This window comes from Aethalodelphis obliquidens, unplaced genomic scaffold (assembly GCF_003676395.1).
Source record: "Aethalodelphis obliquidens isolate GAN/ISIS:26980383/991018 unplaced genomic scaffold, ASM367639v1 scaffold23, whole genome shotgun sequence".
Lineage (NCBI taxonomy): Eukaryota > Metazoa > Chordata > Mammalia > Artiodactyla > Delphinidae > Aethalodelphis > Aethalodelphis obliquidens.
The window spans coordinates 14,306,519-14,326,692 of record NW_020837967.1 but is presented as its reverse complement, the minus strand read 5'-3'; the positions used below and the strand labels follow the sequence as shown (position 1 = coordinate 14,326,692).

Genomic DNA, 20,174 nt, shown 5'->3' with positions numbered 1-20,174 from the left:
CTGGTTTGTAATATGCACAGAGGTGAACTGTGTTCTGATCATTGTTGGGACAATGTGACTCCCCATGACCGTTCTTTTAAGATGTCTTTCAAGTTGAATGCTCCCCCAGAGGCCTCGCTGTTACGGTTGCTACAGTTCTGTTCTTCCATCTCCTCTGCCACTTTAAGCTCCGCTCCCCATAGGTGGATGATTTCACGCACGATTATCAACTCAGTGTGTGTTTATTTGCACCTACTGTGTGTAAGGCTCTGTGATAGACATCATAGGGAATGCAGAAGAGAAGAAAGGATGAAGGAATTTTTTTTAACTATTACATGACAGATTCTGTATTAGATGCTAATGACATTTACAGAAACCCAGGCATCTTGATTTTTATTGTTCTTAAAGAAAACCTGCATCCCTCTTTCCAGTCTCTCATAGTATCAGAACCTCTTATGACAGGCCTGGGAAGTCAACTAGAGGCTTCGGTTGAAGTTTCTGAGCTGCAGGAAGGATTGCCCACCAAAAACCAAAAAGTTATACAGGATGGCGATGATGCAGTTAAAGCTAAATACACCATATAATAGAAACTGAGCCCTCTGGTTCTTTGTGGAGGATAATACTAGGTTTGCTTTTCCCCTGCCGCATCTTCCGAATTAGAATCGCTCGTTATTCACATTGGATGCATTTTCTTCTTTGTATTGGTAACAGAGGATTCTAATTTTAAAATAATTAATTTTAAAAGCTAACGTTTTAGGGCTTCCCTGGTGGCGCAGTGGTTGAGAGTCCGCCTGCCGATGCAGGGGACGCGGGTTCGTGCCCCGGTCCGGGAAGATCCCACATGCCGCGGAGCGGCTGGGCCCGTGAGCCATGGCCGCTGAGCCTGCCTGTCCGGAGCCTGTGCTCCGCAGCGGGAGAGGCCACAACGGTGAGAGGCCCGCGTACCGCAAAAAAAAAAAAAAAGCTAACGTTTTAAACTTTTGATGTTCTTGTTTCAAGTTTAAAAATAAAATTCTCACGATGAATAGCGGACAGAAACTCCACCTGGGCTGGAAGCCAAAGGGCACCCCTCAGATTGGACGTCTCTCCTGACAGACTTTAGGGAAAACTCGCTCCCAGCCCATCAGCATCCTCAGATTTTTTTCACGTGCTTTTTCTGCTGTTTCTCAAGTGTTGAACCAATTACTGCCCCACCACAAACTGACCCCACCTGACAGCTCAGCCTTGCTGTTGGCCTGCGTTTTCCGTTCCTGAGCCCACGTTGGGTTAAGTCTCCTCGTTTTCAGCCGAGCGCTGACAATCATCCCTGCCAGGGAGCTCCTGTCCAGGGCAGATACTGCCTGTTTGCTTATCAGGAGCCTCGGACACCGGCCTCTGGTATTTTAATCTGAGTCAAGTACCAACCTGATCTTTGTAAAGGCGATCTCACGGCGCTCAGTGACGTTCCTGCAACTTTTCTTCTTTCTCTGCTGGTCATTACCGTTCATATCTGTTTCCTTCTTTTCTGGTAAGTTGTTTCATGATTAATAAGTGTTCAATTGCACAGTGTTCTGCCCCCCTCTGCAGTGAAAGCCATTCCACGCCTGGGATCACAGCTCAGACTTTCTTTGAAATTCCCCAAGAGCATAACACAGGGCTTTAAACACAGTGGGCTTTTAATAAATCCTTGATGATGATGTTAGCACGTTGGTCTTTCCCTCCCTGATGAGGTCAGAGGACCATCTGCTCACTCAGATCCGTCAAACGCAAACCCAGGTCCAGGCTGTGGCTCCCGGCTCCTGGGCCGTGTGATTTGAGGCGTGTAATCGTAATCCTGAGTTGTCAGCAGGGCAGGTGTCAGGTCCATGAAACAGGTAGCCCGAGTTGGGAGAAAGAACATTTTCCTGCGAGTTGAGAAGCTGGTTTGCGTCTTGGATCTTCAGTGACGGATACTGTGACTTAATCTGGTCGCTTAGCCCTGGTAGGTCTCAGTTTTCTCATCTGTGAAATGAGGGAGAAGGACTCCATGCTCTCTGAGGCCCTCCCAGCTGTCACATTTCTGAATCTGTTATTAAGTCACGGCCAATAGGTCACTGACTGTCACTCAGGTTCCTGTACATGATACTGCCGTGTCTTCTTTGTAAGGTGCTGGCTTTTACACATTTGAGCATGGCAGAATTGATTGTACATGGCCTTCCTGTTGACTAAATGGAAAAACTTTCATACATTATTTTTAGCAGAAATACAAACTCATATCAAAATGGAAAAAAAAACCCCAAATGTCTGTAAGACTATATGAGTAGTTCAAGGGTATTAAATGTTCAAAATGCTTGGGTATTGAAAAAATGGATAGGGGACCGTAATGGTTGATGTTGATAGATCGTGACATTTTTATGAGAAGTATAGAAAAATTGGTGGCAAAGATGAGCTAATTAAATTGACATTTCCTCCACCCCCCTGGAGGCCCCAGTAATCCTGGACCTCCCACTGTGGAAATAAACATCTTCAATGCAGACTTTTAGAGGCTTGGAGGCGAGCACCATTAATCCCTTTCTTTGGGGAAAGGAGAATAAATTTCCAATTATAAATGTAGGAAGGCCATTCAAGAGTGAGTTTCATCTCTCATTATCTTCCTTTATTCCTCATTGAGGGCTGACATGGCACTAGAGATTCAAACACAGCTCTTGAGGTTTGAGATGTGGTGTTGTAATGCTACCCACCGGGGTTCTTGGACTCCTTAATCAACAGAAATTGATAAGAGGCCAGACGAGAAATTCAGGCAAGGCCTTACTGGGACTCATACTGCAGCACTAGGGAGCGAAAGCACGTAACAGGTGCCCATGCTCGCTCACTGAGTGGGCAAGCTGGTCCTTTAAGCGGGGTGAGGGTGGGGGTGGGATGGAGGGGGGCTTAGGGTGGTCAGCCCCTCCCCCAGGTGGTGCTGGGTGCAGGGATCGTGTGCAGGACCCTGCTTTTCTCCCGACACCTCAGAAGTGGCAGTTGTGTTTTTGGTCTTTTTGTATCTTGTTCACAGTCTGCCCCGACTGCATGCAGTTGTTTTTAGTCCCTTACAGTTTCCTTGTATCTCTTGCTGGAGGAGATGCTTGTCCAGGTGCAAGCAGTGCAGCGGAGGGTCCCAGGTCCCAGCCTGTCTCTGTAGATCTGTGATGTACTTGGCTGTGGAAAACAGGAGTGGTGGACAGTGAGCTTACTTATCCAGAGGCAAGATCGTCCAGCAAAATGGACTAAATCATCCTGTTCTTACGTGCCCTGCATCTACTAGCTTTGCCCTAGCACTTTAATTTTTTTTTTTTTTTTGCGGTACGCGGGCCTCTCACCGGTGCGGCCTCTCCTGTTGCGGAGCACAGGCTCCGGACGCGCAGGCTCAGCGAGCGGCCATGGCTCACGGGCCCAGCCGCTCCGCGGCATGTGGGATCCTCCCAGACCGGGGCACGAACCCGTGTCCCCTGCATCGGCAGGCGGACTCTCAACCACTGCGCCACCAGGGAAGCCCTAGAACTTTAATTTTTGTCCAGCGGTTTATGGTATCCCCAGCTCCCCAGCAAGCCCGGCAGCATCCTCAGAAGCAGCGTGGGCTGGCTGTCACGGGTCCACCACACTGGACTGAACAGGGAGCACCCATGATGTCGCCTCGCTCGCCGCGACACGGCCCAGGGTCTACAGCCGGACCCCTCGGGGTGCGTGTGCTCCGGGGACTCGGGGGAAGAATGTTTGGACCAATCACAGCCGCCTGTGTGCTGGATGATTGTGCAATAGGAAATGTCCCGACAGGCAGATCTCTAGGACAGAAAGTGGATGAGAGGTTTCCTAGGTGGGGGGTGGAGGGAGAATGGGAGGGACTGCTCATGGGTATAGGGTTTCTTTTTGAGGTTGATGAAAATGTTCTAAAATCCGTTGTGGTAATGGTTGTTTAATTTTGTAACCGTACTAAAAACCATTGATTTGTATGCTTTAAATAGGTAAACGGTCTGGTGTGTGAATTGTATCTCAGTAAAGCCATTAGGGAAGAAGAATGTTTGGAGTTTCAGATTAGTTTATATTCAATAGGAGAACTTTTTCCCCCTCCACCATTGATTTTGGCTGCCTTTTTCTTGATGTAGGGGCTTATGTTAATAGTATTTCCACTTAGAAGAAGTGAATTTAAGGAATTACATAGTTTATAATATACAGCTATCAAACGTATAGGAGAGAAGGGTAGCCAATGAATAAAAGCAAGTTTGTTGCGGTTTGTGTACATTTATCATTAGATTTCCCCCAAACTAAAAGCAAATCATCGTCCATTTGCTAAGTCTCCACAAACTGAAAGCAGTAACACATTAATGAATCCTAATTAGTAGAGCAAGAAGGAAACCTAGAGACCATTAAGTCCTACTGTCTTTCCTTGCAGATAACCAGATAACAGAGTAAGGAGTGGGGGGTCTGACTGCCCTCAACTTCTCACTGCTTCTCTTTCTGCCATACATGCTGAGACCTGAAAACCTGAAAAGGACAGAAAGGTAGTAAAGGAGTGACTGTTGTGGGCAGACGCTATGTCAGATTTCTATTACGTCTGTATTTTCAGCGTTGAATTAAATAAGCCTTTTAAGGCTCTGCGTTGAATGGGATTGTGGATTTTGTGGTAGCCCAGTACGTTACACAAATGACTTTCCAGACCGGCATCCCAAGGTTGCTTTTCCAAACCTTCTCTCCCCTCAAGCCCTCCCACAGCCCTCCGCGGCTCACCCTCCTTGCCCTTGCCGCCACCTCAAGGTCACTAGAGGCCCGGCCGTCAGGCTCCCTGACGTTCCCTTCCCTGTACCTTCAAGTCCGTTGGCATCTTCAGCCAGCCTGCTTTCCTCCCCTCCTCGGGAAGGGGTCACCCCAGCTCTCTTGGCTACCTCCCCCGTGCTTTCTCCATCTTTTAAAGAACTGGCCTACTCTCTGCCATCCCTCCTGCCCTTCGGCTGGAGAGGATGCTGGGAGCTGAGCAGGGGCCACGGATAGAAGGGAGACCTAGTGGGGCTGGAATTTTTGACTTGAAACTTACTTGTGTAAAATGTTTTAAATTCTTTTTCAAACTGCAAGTGGTTCTTATTGAGGGCTGTGGAAAGTAAGCCGTGAAATGGAGAGTATGAGAGTGACAAGAATGTGGTTCTTGATCTTCACTGGGTACGAACCAGAGGCTTGGCCAGGGTGGACTCAAGAGCCAACTGAAGGGACTTCCCTGTCAGTCCAGTGGTTAGGACTCCTTGCTTCCACTGCAGGGGGCACGGGTTCGTTCCCTCGTCGGGGAACTAAGATCCCGCCTGCCACACTGTGCAGCCAAAGAAAGGAGCCAACAGGAAGAACCCATTCCGTAAGTCCTTCATTTTTGACTCACCAGCTCCCAGAGCAGTTTGCTAATGTTGATCTGCACCTCTAAATGTCTTCCAGGTTGAAATTTGCTATTTATAATAATAGCTACCATTAAGGAGTGCTACTGTTCCAGGCACTATTATCAAAACTCTGTCTTATCTAATGTAACCCCCAGGCAAACTTTTAGTGATGGTGATTCTCGTCATTATTACCTTTCTACTAGTACGGAAACTGAGGTACAAAGAGCTTAAATAACTTGCCCAAAGTCACACAGTCTTAACGTAGAGCACCCGTGTATATGCTTATCCTGTCTTCTAGCTTCAATATCAGAGCTATTTGGAACTTGAAAGGTCATCAGACCTCTGCTTATGACAATATGAACCTGAGAGAATATGAATAAACTAAATGTAACACAAGAGATAGTTTTGATGTTCAGAACCCTCTGATGACTGTGTACATCGTGGGCTTAGAATGTCTCCTCTTCTGATGGCTTCTAGACTAGGGTAGGTCTATTAGGATATTTCAGAAGACCGGTCAGGGGGTGGAGGCCTCTGCAAGGCCTTCCACGGATGCCGTCCCACTCAGGTCTCAAAGCAAGTGGTTTCTGCCCTCTGGTCCTCTGTCTTCTCATCTGTAAATTGGGTGGTTTGGAATAATCTCCAGGGTTGCCTCCACCTGTCATGCTCTTTGATTATGACGTTTATTTACACATAAGGGGACCCTCTGGGGCTTCTGGAGGTCACTCCCCAGCTCTGTTTCTCTCAGGCCTTTCTCCTCCTGGCCTCCCAGACTTGCCCAGGCATCCTGTATGAGGCTATGGTTCACTCTTCCTCTGTGACACAACAAGGGACACTGAGGAATTTCAATATTCAGTTTCTAGATAGCAGACTGTTTTGACTACATTCCATGTGTGTCCACAACCGCCTTCCCTTAGCTCATCCTCTCGTTCTTGCTGAAATTGTCCAAGTACATCTGGAACCTCTGATGTGTTATTTCCATGCTGCTCTAAGAACTATTGCCACCTCTCTTTAGTCCTGGCCCAGATGTCCTAAGCCATCGTCATGCCCCTGCTCAGATGGTGGTTGGACTCTCTTGTGACTGGACTTCCGCTGGAAAACATCAAATCACCTTCTGAGGCCTGTGCTGCCCTGCACTTCCTAGAGCCATATCTTCGAGGAAATACATTTTTTAGAGGCATAGGAGGTCTGAGGGAGAGACCTAGTTCAGCCTGCCCCCTCCCCTGGCTTATCCTCTGTCACTTTATAGTCCCGGGAACTGAGGCTCAAAGATGCTGAATGCCGTATCCAAGGATCGGTGAGTGGAGAGAATGTTCTAGGTCCCAGACCAGCACCCTGCCTTACTCGGTACTGCCCTTACCAACACACACTCACTTCTATCTCGTCAAAGGTTACAAAAAGTCAGTGATTATGGTATTAATTAATGGCAAAAGTTTAGCCTTGTCTTTGTAAATTGCCCCTTTTTGTTACCTCAGAGGAAGCTCTTAGGCGGGAGCCTTAGGCGTGTCACTCGGTTCCACTGTACCCCAGTTTTATTATCTTCAAGTGGAAAAATGCACCTGGCTCTTTCTATCACATAGGAGTGTTGTGGAAATAAATGAGTATGGATTTTTCCAGGCCTTAGAGTCATTCCAAGGATCACACATTTTGTGTAAAATTGCATTCACTCTTCTGATCGTTTGTCTCAGGCTTTCTTTAAATCTGATTCATATATTTTTATATTCATAGTGATTATAAAAGGTACATTCTGAATTTTGACACAGTGTGATTGTTCCTAATTTCACTGGTTATTGGAAAACAATGAGCCTTAAAAAAATTCCTCCACACATTGGAAGTAGATATTGTGGGTTGGGACTACTTACGTGATTATTGAAAAATTGAGTTAAGGCAGAATCAAGATGAGAATTTGTAAAGTTTTATATGCCAGGCCATTATGGGAGGGCCTATGGCCTTATACAAAATCTGTAATAAATAATTATCAATGTCTGAAACTGAAGGGAAAGGCAAAGAATTTGGAAGGAGATAGCATCTGTGCTAAGGAGTTTGTACATTTTTGACTCTGCCTTTCTAGCCCTTTAGTTTGTCAATCCATACGTTGCTTTGAATGTAGTATTATTAAACATTTCATTAAAGAATTAATGCAGTGAATGCAATGAACTATCATTCTTCACTGTAAAGTTTCACATTTTAATCAAACCAGAGTTGGACAGACTATAATGGGACAGGCATTCAGGCAGGTACGTTTGTAATTATAACACACTTAATACACTAGACTCTCCACGCTCTGCACCAGACAAATCCCCTCGTAGCCACGATTCAGTAGACTCTTGGTTCTCACGTGTGGTCTGCAGACCCGCTGCAGCTGTATCGGCGTCTTCTGCTGCTTCAGACGCCCCATCCCACACCTGCCAGGTCAGACGCTGCATTGTCACGTGATCCCCAGGTGACTCCGTTGCTCATTAGAGTCTGAGAATCGCTGACTCTGCAGCTTTCAATTCTGTTCTTTCCCACTGGTCCGTAATAGAATGTTACATTTTCATATCCAGTACGCCTAAGAAAACAGGCTATGAAACTGATGCTGCTGTAATTCTGTCCTTTGCTAAATATAATTATCCTTTACTATTCCCCCCTCCCCCCAAAAAGTTATTTTACATGTGTTGTCAGTTTTACAGAGTTTATAACCTGGTCCGCCTGTCTTTCATTAAGTTGATTGTTCCTGCTTTGATTTTTATCCCTGAAAGTAATTTGTAATCTTACAGTTCCTAGTGTTCTTGTTTTATTTGGAATAACCTTTTACAAATTAATGTTTGGGAGGAAAAAGACCCTTAAGCCAAGAGCAATGATTGCTTTTTTTGGCCAGTGTTTAAAACCCCCGAAGAGGGCATTCACTTTGATTTTCTTCCCTTTTGTTCTTAGTAGGAAGTGGTATAAAGGAGGAGTTTTATGTTTGAGGGAAAAAATCAATATAAGTAAGAATCAGACTCTTGTTGTTATAGCCATTTTCATCCTGAAAATCCTTTTCCTCCTTCGCAGCCTATCTGATGAGTTTCAGCTGTCTTCATCATTTAACATGGCCGGTTCCTGCTTTTTAAAATCATTGGGAGTTACACTGATTTCCCGCCCCCTTCTCTCAGGTTTTCTAATAAGCTAAGGAAAGCAAATTCAGTTAATTGGCAGGAGCAGCTCTGCACTTGGCAGTTGTGCCCGGCTACATTCAGATCAGGATTGCTGTCTCAGGATGTAAAGACAGCAGCCGAGGTGCCAGGGCTGGTCCTGGAGATGAGAATGCGCTCACTTCCCTCAGCCCGAGGAGGCCCTCCACAAGTTGCTGCACCACCGCAGTGTCATTAAGACCTCATACGGCTCAGTCCTGGTGGATTTCATCTGGGAAAGAAGGAAAGGTTAAGGAGGCTTGAACATTCTAGACTGCTGGGGAACTCTCACTGACAGTCATGATGCAGTGATACCACCTGCCTCTCTAAAGATATCTGTGTCCCCCTAACTAGACAGACTTTGGTTCATTGGGGCTTTCAAATGCCCACTTTGGGAGAGGAAGGTGAAGTGGGACTGTCTTTCCCTGTGAATCCCTCATACGCCGTCCAGTGGGGCTGGGCAGGGAATGGAGGTGGGTTCTCAAGGACACAGTTAGCAGAGGCGAAGACCAGGCTTCCTCAGATGCTGGGGGTTTGCTGATCCACTAGCCTGGTGACCAGTGTAAGACGGTTGGGGGAAAGCGGGACAGACTTCCTGGAGGCTCTGGGAAAACAGATTCAAACAGGGGAGCCACAGGTGAGAGCAGGGGAGACAGCAGGAGTGACAGTATGGAATGGAATGCTAGATCCTGGAGTGAAGTGATTGCAGAAAAGCGCCCACTCAGAGCCCTGCCCCATCCTCTCCAGGAAATGAATCATCCTCAAAAATGGCTGAAGTGGGGTGGAGGATGGGCCAGGTCAGAAACTTCTGGAGCTGGGTTAGAGCACACCTGCCCAGGCCAGGCCCTCCCAGGGCAGCCATGGGCCACAGAGTTTAGTAATTAAGTTGTTTACTGCTTGAGTAGTTGACTAGTTGAGAACTTGGGTTCCGAGCCAGCCACACTGCAGATGGCATTCTGGCTCTTCCCCTTACTAGCTGTGTGACTTTCCCCCAACGATTATACCTCTCTGATCCCCATCTCCTCGTCTGTACAACGACGGTGATATCACTAGTAACCATTTCATGGGAATGTTATTAGAGTTGGGAGAAGTCCTCTGTATAACGCTTGGCAGAATACCTGTCATACAAGGAAACACTCAGGGAAAGTAAGATGTTCTTTCATGGCTGGAACCTAATTTTATTGAGAGGGAAATCTCAGCTCTTGTCCAACTGAAAAGAACAAGGTGAACAAAGTAACTTTGATTATAATTCTAGACATTAGAATCGCTGTTTTCATTTCTGCCATTTGAGGTACAATGAATAGAAAATGTTGTCCGCCTACTTACCAACTTCTTCCAAACACAGATGTTTTTGAAAACTTGTGGTGACAACAAATGACCTGGAAATTAGTCTTTAACCGGTTCTCTTCCCTCCTCCCCTGTCATCCCACGGGAAGAATTCCCTGACCAGGAGTGCGCCCCTTCCCAACGACTCCCAAGCCCGCAGCGGAGCCCGGTTCCACACGTCCTACGACAAGAGGTACATCATCAAGACCATCACGAGTGAAGATGTGGCTGAAATGCACAACATCCTAAAGAAATACCACCAGGTAATGTTTATCTTTATGTGAAACTCTGAGAAGGTTGACATTTGTGACAAATTATCATCAAGGCCAAAGATTTAAATATATAGTTAGGACATGACTAGAACACTTTTGACAGAAAAATTCCCTCTAGCTGTGTTTTTAAAAATTACTGTGGCCGGATTACCGACAGTTAACATTTAGGAATGAATAGATCGGTGGTTCATAGACGTAACACGTTTAATCTAAATACGCTTCTGTACAATAGTTGTGATGATTACCACTCTGATTTTAAAATCACTCTGCTTAAGGTTTGGCAACATTTCGGAAGTGATTTTGCACGTGCTGGAAGTGAGGTGCTGACCTCTGAGTATTTATCCATTTACACCTACAGATCCTCTCCTGCTTGCACTGGTCTCTTCCTGTCCTGGCCCCAGAAAGGCCCCCCCCCCCCCCCACCACCACTCACAATCTCCTGCCCAGAGAAGTTTCTGATTTTAGAAAGTGTTTGTCTACTCACCACCTCCTTTTCACGTCAGCATTATCCCCTCATCATCACCTGGGCATAAAGTGAAACTACCCTTGGGAACAGCCATCTCTTTCTGTTTCTTTCCCACCCCCCAATCCCCCCTCCCCGACTCCCTTCCTCAGTACGTTCCAGCACAAGGGCCTGGTAGAGCACACGATCCCAGCCCCCAGCTAGAGCTGTATGAGGCCGTACTGTGAAGTAGTAACAGCATGAAGTCCCGCGTCAGACAGTCCTGGGTGCAGATCTCAGCCCTGTCACTTACTCATAGCCACGTGACTTCCAGACTTTAAAGCCTCAGCTTCTTGATTTGTACGGTGGAGATGGAAACATCAGCTGACTCCGGAGCCCTGACGATTGTAGGGCAGGTACTCAGCACAGTGTCTGCCACACGCCAGTCTCTCCACACGTGGTGGTGGTCATAGCAGTCATCAAGTCCTACACCAGTGGCCAGTAACAACAGTGTCACCTTGAGAAAGTGTAGTCTTATGGCATGAATATGACCATTGATGGCAATATCGCAGCAGCCACCTTGAGAACTGGTGTTTAAACCACACACTGAAACACACACAAACATACACACACGCTGTTGCTGTTAACCGGAGGCTTCTCAAGTGTTTAAACCATCACATCAAGTACCAGCCTCTCAAAGTGACTCCTTCAAAGGTACTGCTTGGTTGGATTTGTAGGCTCTGAGGTGCCTGTAAAAGTCAGCTTCCTTCCTTTACTGTCACGCTTTCTGCTGTAACATCAGGAATTATTTCTTTTTTTATATAAATTTACTTATTTATTTATTTACTTATTTTTTGGCTGCGTTGGGTCTTCGTTACTGCACGCAGGCTTTCCCTAGTTGCGGCGAGCGGGGGCTACTCTTCGTTGCGGTGCGCAGGCTTCTCATTGCGGTGGCTCCTCTTGTTGCGGAGCACGGGCTCTAGGCACGCGGGCTTCAGTAGTTGTGGCACGCAGGCTCAGTAGTTGTGGCTCGCAGGCTCGCAGGCTCTAGAGCACAGGCTTAGTAGTTGTTGCTCCGTTGACATGTGAGATCTTCCCGGACCAGGGCTCGAACCCATGTTCCCGGAGTTGGCAGGCGGATTCTTAACCACTGCGCCACCAGGGAAGCCCCAGGAATTATTTCTTGGCAGTTGCTTATTCTTCTCAAATATGAACAACTGCATTTTTAAAAAATTTTTATTTTTTTTTAACATCTTTATTGAGTATAATTGTTTTACAATGGTGTGTTAGTTTCTGCTCTATAACAAAGTGAATCAGCTCCACACATACATGTATCCCCATATCTCCTCCCTCTTGTGTCTCCCACCCTCCCTATCCCACCCCTCTAGGTGGACACAAAGCACCGAGCTTGATCAACTGCATTTTGCTTGCAGTGAGGTCTGTGAACATCTTGAAGCTACCTTCTGTTTCTGGAAACTTGGGACTGCCCCTCATTTGTTTTTCTCAAAAACACTGTTCAGCCTCTAAATCCATTAAACATCTAATCACTCTTTCATAACATCTATTCCTTTTGAAATCTGTCCTACAGCGCTTACGCTGTTGCCGATTGTGAAGGAAATTTTGAAGCGCTGGGTTAGTACCTATGAGGGTAAAAATGCTCAGGCGTTGGCTTCTGAATAAATGGAATTCTAGGACGCAGCTTTAGCCATTCACGCCTCTCTGGAACTTAATGTCGCGCTGATGCATTCTTTTTCTGCTTTTTTTAAATTGTCTCAGAACTCTTAAAGCAATGTGATACTTCAGTGACTGATGAAAACATATTATTCTGATAAGTGACTATGATACTATTCTAATACAGTGTGACATGCAATTCAAATATCAACTTCTTGATGACATCTTTGAGTTCAGAATTTTTTGACTCTACAGAAATTACAGTTTGAAACGTCTCCTCTGGGGTAGTTACTGTAACAAACATGCAGATTTGACATATCATCATTATTACATAAAATACATTGGGGAGCAAAATATTAACATGCTCCAGGGGCTGTCACAGTACTAAATATTTCATTTCACTGCTACAGAATGATTATTTTCTTGGTATATTCTTTATCCAGAAAAAGCTCATTTCTCATTTCTTCAGCATCTGTGTTTTGCTTCTTATAAAAAGTATTTTAAATATAAAGGGTCTTAGTGTTAACCTTAAAACAGAGTGTTGTAGGTCAATTATTCTTGAAAAACAAACAAAGCCATAGAAAAAGGGATCAGATTTGTGGTTACCAGAGGTGGGGGAATTGGATGAAGGTAGTCAAAAGGTAAAAGCTTCTAGTTATAAGTACTTGGAATGCAATGTACAACATGATAAATATTAACGCTGCTGTGTGTTATATATGCAGGCTGTTAAGAGAGGAAATCCTAACAGTTCTCGTCACAAGGAAAATATGTTTTTCCTATTTCTTTGCTATTGTGTCTCTATGAGATGCTGAATGTTCACTAAACTTACTGTGATCATCATCTCATGACGTATGTGGGAAATCAAATCATTATGTGGTACACCTTAAACTTTGTACAGTGCTGTATGTCAATCATATTCAATAAAGCTGGAAGAAAACAATTTTTAAATAAACAGAGGTAAAGGGTCTTAGTGATTGAGAGTCACCATTGTTAATATGATTTATTTAAAGGACGCTACATTGAAGGTCAGGAGACCTAAGTCATAGTTTGTCACAAACTGGTTACTTAAGCGATCTCTGAACCTCAGTTTCCCCATCTGCATTTCATTCACCCTTTCATTCGTTTGTGCATGTATTTACCCTCTTTCTTCTTGAAGTGTAATTGACTTACAATATTATACTGGTTTCAGGTGGGCAGCATAGTGCTGCGATATTTTTATAGATTATGCACCACACAAAGCTATTATAATACTATTGACTGTTTTCCCTGTGCCGTGTATTTACTCTTGACCTAATTCCAGAGAGGATGTAAGGTGGCCTAGACTACTTTCAGGATTTATGTATAGTCAAAATTTTTCTGTCTCCTGCTTCGGTGGGGACTGTCAGTTCATTTATTTCTTCTTGCTTTTTGTTGCTTTTACCTTCAAATGTGGCTTTGCTTCTGAAAACCCCCACCCCATCTGGACAGGTCAGTAGGCGTGTTCAGATCCCAGATCAGTAGATGGACAGGCTCTCAGAGAGGGCGGCTCCTGCGGAATAAATTGGATGGGCTTTCTGACAGCTTTGGTTACTCTGTGGCGCTTGACGTCTCTTTTTTCTTTTCTTTCATTGTTTTATTGTTTTAGTAAGATATATCCGGAGGTGCAGCTGTATTCTGGAAGGTTAAAATTACCCCGAGGCCAGCCTCTGGAGAAGTAGAACATTGCTAGATATTTAAATAAATTCCTCTTAGGGTTAATTTTCTGATGAGCCAACCTCACCAGCAGTGCTGTGTGACAGGTGGTTTTCAGGGCGCACACTCTGCAGCTGACTGCTTTGCTCCCGACCTGCTGTGTGACCTTGGCCAAGTTTCCTATCCTCTCTGCACCCGCTTCTCTGTCTATACAATTTGGATAATACTACCTCCTTCATCCAGTGTTGTACTGATCAGGTGAATTGATATTTATTATATAACCTGCTCAGAATAGTGCCTGGTATATGATAAGTGCTGTGTAAATGATCGAATAAGATCATTAAATACCTTTCTTGCACATACTTAGTTGCCGTAGTCCCAGTGTCGAAATCATTTGCTCTTTGAATCCACTAGGGGGCCTGGTTTCTGGTAGAGTGTGGCACAGATGCAGAAAAATCTGAAGATTCAAACCATGAGGAGTTAGATTTTTTTTTTTTTCCAAGCTCCAGTATCTTGCCTTAGTCCTTATTTGCTGCCCAAATCCTACCCTAATTTCCACTGTTCGCTAAGAAAGCATAGCATCATCTTTCAGACGAATGGAAAATTTATATTAAGCAGAGCAAACTTTTATGTCTCTTTTCCTTTTTCTCTTTTTTTATGGTTGGGAAAATAACTTAGTGCTTTGGTGTAAATATCCTTTTCTTCAAATTTCTGTTAGGTTAGGACAAACTCAGGTCTTACAAATTACGATTATCCAAAGAAGAGGGGATATATGTATATGTATAGCTGATTCACTTTGCTGTGCAGCAGAAACTAACACAACATTGTAAAGCAGCTATACTCCAATAAAAATTTAAAAATATAATAAATAAATGACGATTATCACCTGATTAGCTGAGCAATGCTGAAGAGCATTCAGAAAGGAAAAAATGGTCAAGAACCTTCTTGAATGTCTTATTTCTTCTAAATGGACTGATTTTTCTTTTTTGACCTGAATTCATTGGGAGCTTTGGTATCGTGTGGCTTCAGCTTTAATTAAAGAGTCAACGTCAATAAAATTTTAGAAATTTTAGCGGAGGGAACAAGTTCCAATGCAGATGATCAAGAAATGCCTTATGAAAATAGTGTTAGGAATATCTTTTATGTTTTTGAAATGTAGTGTTTAAATTTATTTGTTTTTTATTTCGAAGTGACTGAGTTGACAGAATTGATAAAGTAACCTAAAAATCCTTCCTTATCCTTTGTTATTTGGGAGACAGTAACTGGAACCAAATCTAGAAGTTACACCTAAAAATCTGAAATCCTTGTTGAAAAAGCTAGCTAGTACCTCAAGTTTCAGTAAAGGATTGGGGGGTGAATTCCTGACTTTTGGAACCTCCTTGGAGTACATCTTTTTATCCTCCCACGAAGGACAGTCACATTGGCCACGAACAGAGAGAAACCGAGAAAATAGGTCCCTTAAAAGCCAAAAATTAAAATTTAAAAATTGAGGGTGTGGTGCCCAAAGAGAAGTTGTTACACACTTCTTCAGCGCTTCCCAAACTGCCGATTATAGACGGAACCCCCGCGCATCTTATAAAAAATTTACATTCCAACTCAGTAGATCGTGGGTGGACCTGAGGTGCTGTGTTCTTCACGTGCTCCCGGGTGATGCTGACGAAGCCCCTGTAAGTGGCAGCACAGGACCAGCTTTCCAGAGCAGGAGAAACGTTCCGAGTCTGCTCTTTGGCTTTTCTGTTCTCTTTGGAGGAGAGGCCAGTCGAAATGTGAAAAGCACATTAAAGTGTGAAGCCCTATAAGCACCTGGAACTATGAGATTCAAGGCAACTCCCAGCAGAGCCTCTGTGCCTTCAGAAGTTGCACATACTTTTCTTTCTTCTCTCTTAGTAAAGTCTGGAAGGCGCTGCCACCGCCAGGGTCCCTGAGCACCCCTTCCAGTTCCACTCTGCAGACACTTTGCAGGTGGGGGCGTCACCGTCTGTTCCCAGCGTCCCAGCCGTCGTTCCCCAGGTTTCCAGCTGCGCAGCCCACTCAGCAGCACGTGTTTCCTGCAGCACGTTATCTCCAGTTTCTGGAATTCCCGTTGTTCTTTTTTCTTCATACACCGCCTGTCTCCCCGCCTCTCTCCAGCATCTACGGATTTGACATTTTCATTCCAGCCTCCACGGCGCTTCACTTTCCTTTCCCGTTTTCCGTCTCCAAACATCTCTGCTCCGTTTGGGATAAATTTCTCAGCTGTGTCACCCACTCCTAATTCTCTATTCAGCTGTTCTAATCTGTTGCCTCCCCGTCCAATGGTTTTTTTTTTTCAACGATCATATTTTTCCTTCTAGAAGTTCCATTTAAAAAAATCCACCAGTGCACTCCTGATCGTTTTTTATTATATATGCTCATTTCTGAACTTGCATCCTTTTATTTCTTCAAATGCTCTGTGCATAACTCTTCAAGTTCTATTTCCGGTAGTCCTAAGCTCTGCCATTCCTGGAGGTCCTGAATCTGTTGCCTCTTGTGTCTGCTGCTCAGGAGTGACTGGCCTGAGCAGAAGGCCTACAGCATGTGGAGTCAGGATACTGATTAGGGGTGGAAGCCAGTGAGGGAGGAGGAAAGGAGGAAGACTGGACAGAGGGGGAGGGGCAGGCTGCCAGCCAACCTGGTGGGGCCCTTTGGGGTCCTCCACCCAGATGCTGCCATGTTGGGCCAAAGGGACAGGAAGGCAGGCCCAGAAGGAGCTGCCAACCAAAGGCTGCTGAGTGTGCTCCGGAGCTGGGCAGCCAGGCCTCCCAGAGCGCGTAACACCGGGATGCTTGGGGCGGTCCATCTGCATTTCAGTTGTAACCACTGAGTAAACTCCATCTATACTTATGGTAAGGTGAGTTTTTTTGTTCTGGTTTTTTTTGGCCACACTGCACGGCTTGTGGGACCTTAGTTCCCCAACCGGGTGTTGAATCTGGGCCCTTGGCAGTGAAAGCTCAGAGTCCTAACCACTGGACCACCAGGGAAGTCCCTGATAAGGTGTTTTTTACAAAGCCATTTCATCTTTAATGATGATGTTACGTATGGGTCTCTAGAACAGCATAACAAACAGAGTTAGGGTCACCAATGTTTGCATTCAGGTATATTCTGCAGTATCTCCGTACTAAGAATGTTTGTAAATACTGCAGAGGAATGTTTATTCCTTTTAAGCCTGCTTTTTATTAAGTTTAAGAAAAGTAGTAAAATTTTATACTTACATTAGCTTAAATGGAGTCATCCGTACATTCTTTTATGACTTAAAACTATTTGAAACCAAAAGATATCATATTAACTGACATGGACCATTATCCCAAAATTCAAGGAATTTTGAAGGATAATTCAAAATATTCAAGGAATTTTGGATTATTTATTTATTTGGTCCTTTTAAAGCAAACCAATCCTTAATTTCAGGCTGGCTTCTTTCTTTTCTTTGTCTTTTCTTCCTTCCTTCCTTCCTTCCTTTTTTTCCTCTTTCCTTTTTCTCTCCTTCCCTCCTTCCTTCTTTCCCTTTTTCTTTCTTTCTCTCCCCCCCCCCACCGTTATGAAAAGAATGTTGTTGGAGCGATCTGTAAACATAGGCAGAGGCACAATAAGGATTACAGATAATTTAACCTTTCAAAAACATTAATTGAAGCAAGACTTTACATTGAAGTATTAATTTGATGCTATATTAAATTGTCACTTCAAGCCTCTAAAAAAAATGAGTGAAACATGATAATAACAGCAATTTCCAAGAGCTGGAGCCCAGGTTCACACTATCATGCGGAGATATAAATATTTATCCGTTCCAGTACATCACTTAGAATCCTCTCTGCTGAAACCTTCAGTCAGCTGTGAGTCTTTTAATGGCATTTCATTTTGCATGAGAAGAAGCAACAAATCGGGGATTCATAATACTTGTTATTCTTGCTGAGCACCCAAGAGCAAAGGAAACCGAGATCTTGTGGCTGTTGCATTTTATGTTTTTAAAATTCCTATTTCACCATGTCAATTTGTCATTACATTACAGTTCTGACAAGCTGTTATATAGGAAAAAGCTCTAAGGGAGACTAATGAAGAGATAAAATTTGCCTTTACTGGTGACACCATGGAGTTTTCGTACAAGAAGATATTTTTTAAAAGAAGACAGAAAAAAGTAAAAACTGTTATTGGTTACAGATGAACATTGCCAGCAAATACAAGTGTCTGAGAAGCACTCTTGGAAAAAACAGAAGCCACCGCAGGATAAATGACAACGCAAGGTGACACGAGGCATCCAGCTATGAAAATGCAAAAGTGAAAAATACTTAATAAAAAACAATATTTTAAGAATGCAAATGTAGGTAATGCCGTGAGTTTAACACTGAGAATATGGACGCTGATCCCAAGAATACTTGTGATGGTTTTAGCTCCATATAGTAAGTGTAAGAAGAATTGATGACCATCAAGGTCACTTTTTAAAAATTTGGGACTAACTGTTCCATGCCTTATTCAGATGGAAGCTCAGTGTCATCACTGAATCGCAAGCATCTGAAAGCTGCCGGTTCATGTGCCAGACAAGACTTTCCCTGTTTGATGTGAGAGAAGGTGACCTAGAGAGCCTGGAGGGGTGGAAATAACAGGCCAGCTTTGGGCCACAGATGGGAAGGCCTCTGGGAAAGGAGCGGATCTAAGGAGCCACTGAGAGGAAGGCTCTGCAGGCTTGTACGTACACGGCTGGGGCCCTCAGAACAGTCAGCCCTGTGGCAGATGTGTGCTCCTAATTCCTGAGCCACACGTGGATGACCAGCTTCGCCAAGTGTTTGGTCCACTTGTGACCTCTTATCTCCCTTGGGACCTCAGAGTGGCACAGGGCAGAAGTCCACAGACTCATCTGACCTCTAGGAAAGAGTCTACTGGGTGGCACTAGGGCACTGCACCTGTTGAGTCTGTAAATTGAGATTTTAACATGGCAGACAAGGAACATCTGCGTTATGTCCTTTGCCAGTTAGGCAGGATTGCCTTGTAGCCACATCAGAACAGTGGTTGAAAGTGAAAGAAATACCTACACTTATTTTTATTTTATTTTATTTATTTCATTTATTTCATTTATTTATTTTTTGGCCACGCTGAGCTGCTTGGGGTATCTCGGTTCCCCGACCAGAGATTGAACCTGCGCCCTGGCAGTGGGAGCACCGAGTCCCGACCACTGGACCGCCAGGGAATTCCCCTACACCGTTTTTAAAGAGTGACCCTCGGGACTAAGTCGCTATTTCTCCGTTCTTGTAATTACAAGAATTCGAAATTAAGCATTTAAAAGGGATGAAGCAAAGGTTCATCCTTAGATTGTCTTGCAATCAAATCAACAATGTTAAAAAGAAATTAATAGATGCTGAGGCTGTTTTTAACTATTAAACAAAGGTTGCTCGTGCCAAAAACCTGATCATGATACTGTAGTGCTGCCAATACACCCTTTTAAAATAATTTTTGAAGCATTTATTTACAGGTTGTTTTGTTAATTTGTCAGTGGTTAAGCTTTTGAAGGGGAAGTGCTTAGAGTTCTGATCCTAAAAGCAATATGAGTGAGAAATATAATTTTTTAGTGTTTCTTTTACATTTACAAAAATATCGCCTCACTTTATAAATAAATACACACACATGCAACATTATTCATTTTTGGTAAGTCTGTTCTGTGGCGATTCCCTGAAATTGGGAGTTCCCATCCTGCATTTAAACAGAATCCATTTCTCAGGGAGCATTTGAGGAGCACGTCAGGTGCAAGCTTGCCTCCCTCGCCCTTTCCTTCCCTCCCTCGCCCTTTCCTTCCCTACTTCCTTTCCCGCCCCTCGCCCCAGGGTCCTGGTTTCATCCGGCTCCCGCTTGAATCACCGCCATCCTTGCAGTGCTGTTTCCCTGATCTTCACACCCTTCACAAAACCCCTATGCTCTAACTACTAATCTTATGCCTCATCTCCAAATGCAGAGACACAGAGAGGTTGAATAATTCCCCAAGGTCACACAGCTAGTGAATGTGGAGCTGGATCAGGAAGGCTCGAGCAGCGTGATGTGGCCATGAGTTTACAGTCTCCCTAGATGTGGGATAACGTCCAGTAGTTTGTGGGGTGGGGGAACCCTCATAGATGTGCCCACTGGTGTAGCGGGTGTGTGCACAGCATTTCCTGGGTCAGCTGGTGAAGAATCTGAGGGGAATCGTATCTGGGCCTGTTTGTGTCAACTCCCACATGCAGTGACTCCGTGTGCAGTGGTGCCCCAGCCCAGGTGCTCACAGACCCAGTGAGACCTTCCTCCACTGACGTGAAGCAGCGTCTTCCCGGTGCGC

At 44.6% G+C, this 20,174-nt stretch overlaps 1 protein-coding gene across 2 annotated transcripts in view; it reads left to right on the top strand.

Annotated features, from left to right (window-relative positions):
- Positions 1 to 20,174, top strand: part of PIP4K2A (phosphatidylinositol-5-phosphate 4-kinase type 2 alpha) — a 178,570-nt gene that overhangs the window by 109,640 nt on the left and 48,756 nt on the right. For both annotated transcript variants that reach the window (XM_027121818.1, XM_027121817.1), the window contains exon 4: positions 9,919 to 10,071. In XM_027121818.1, the coding sequence (XP_026977619.1) occupies positions 9,919 to 10,071 (153 nt within the window). The remainder of the gene's footprint in view (positions 1 to 9,918; positions 10,072 to 20,174) is intronic.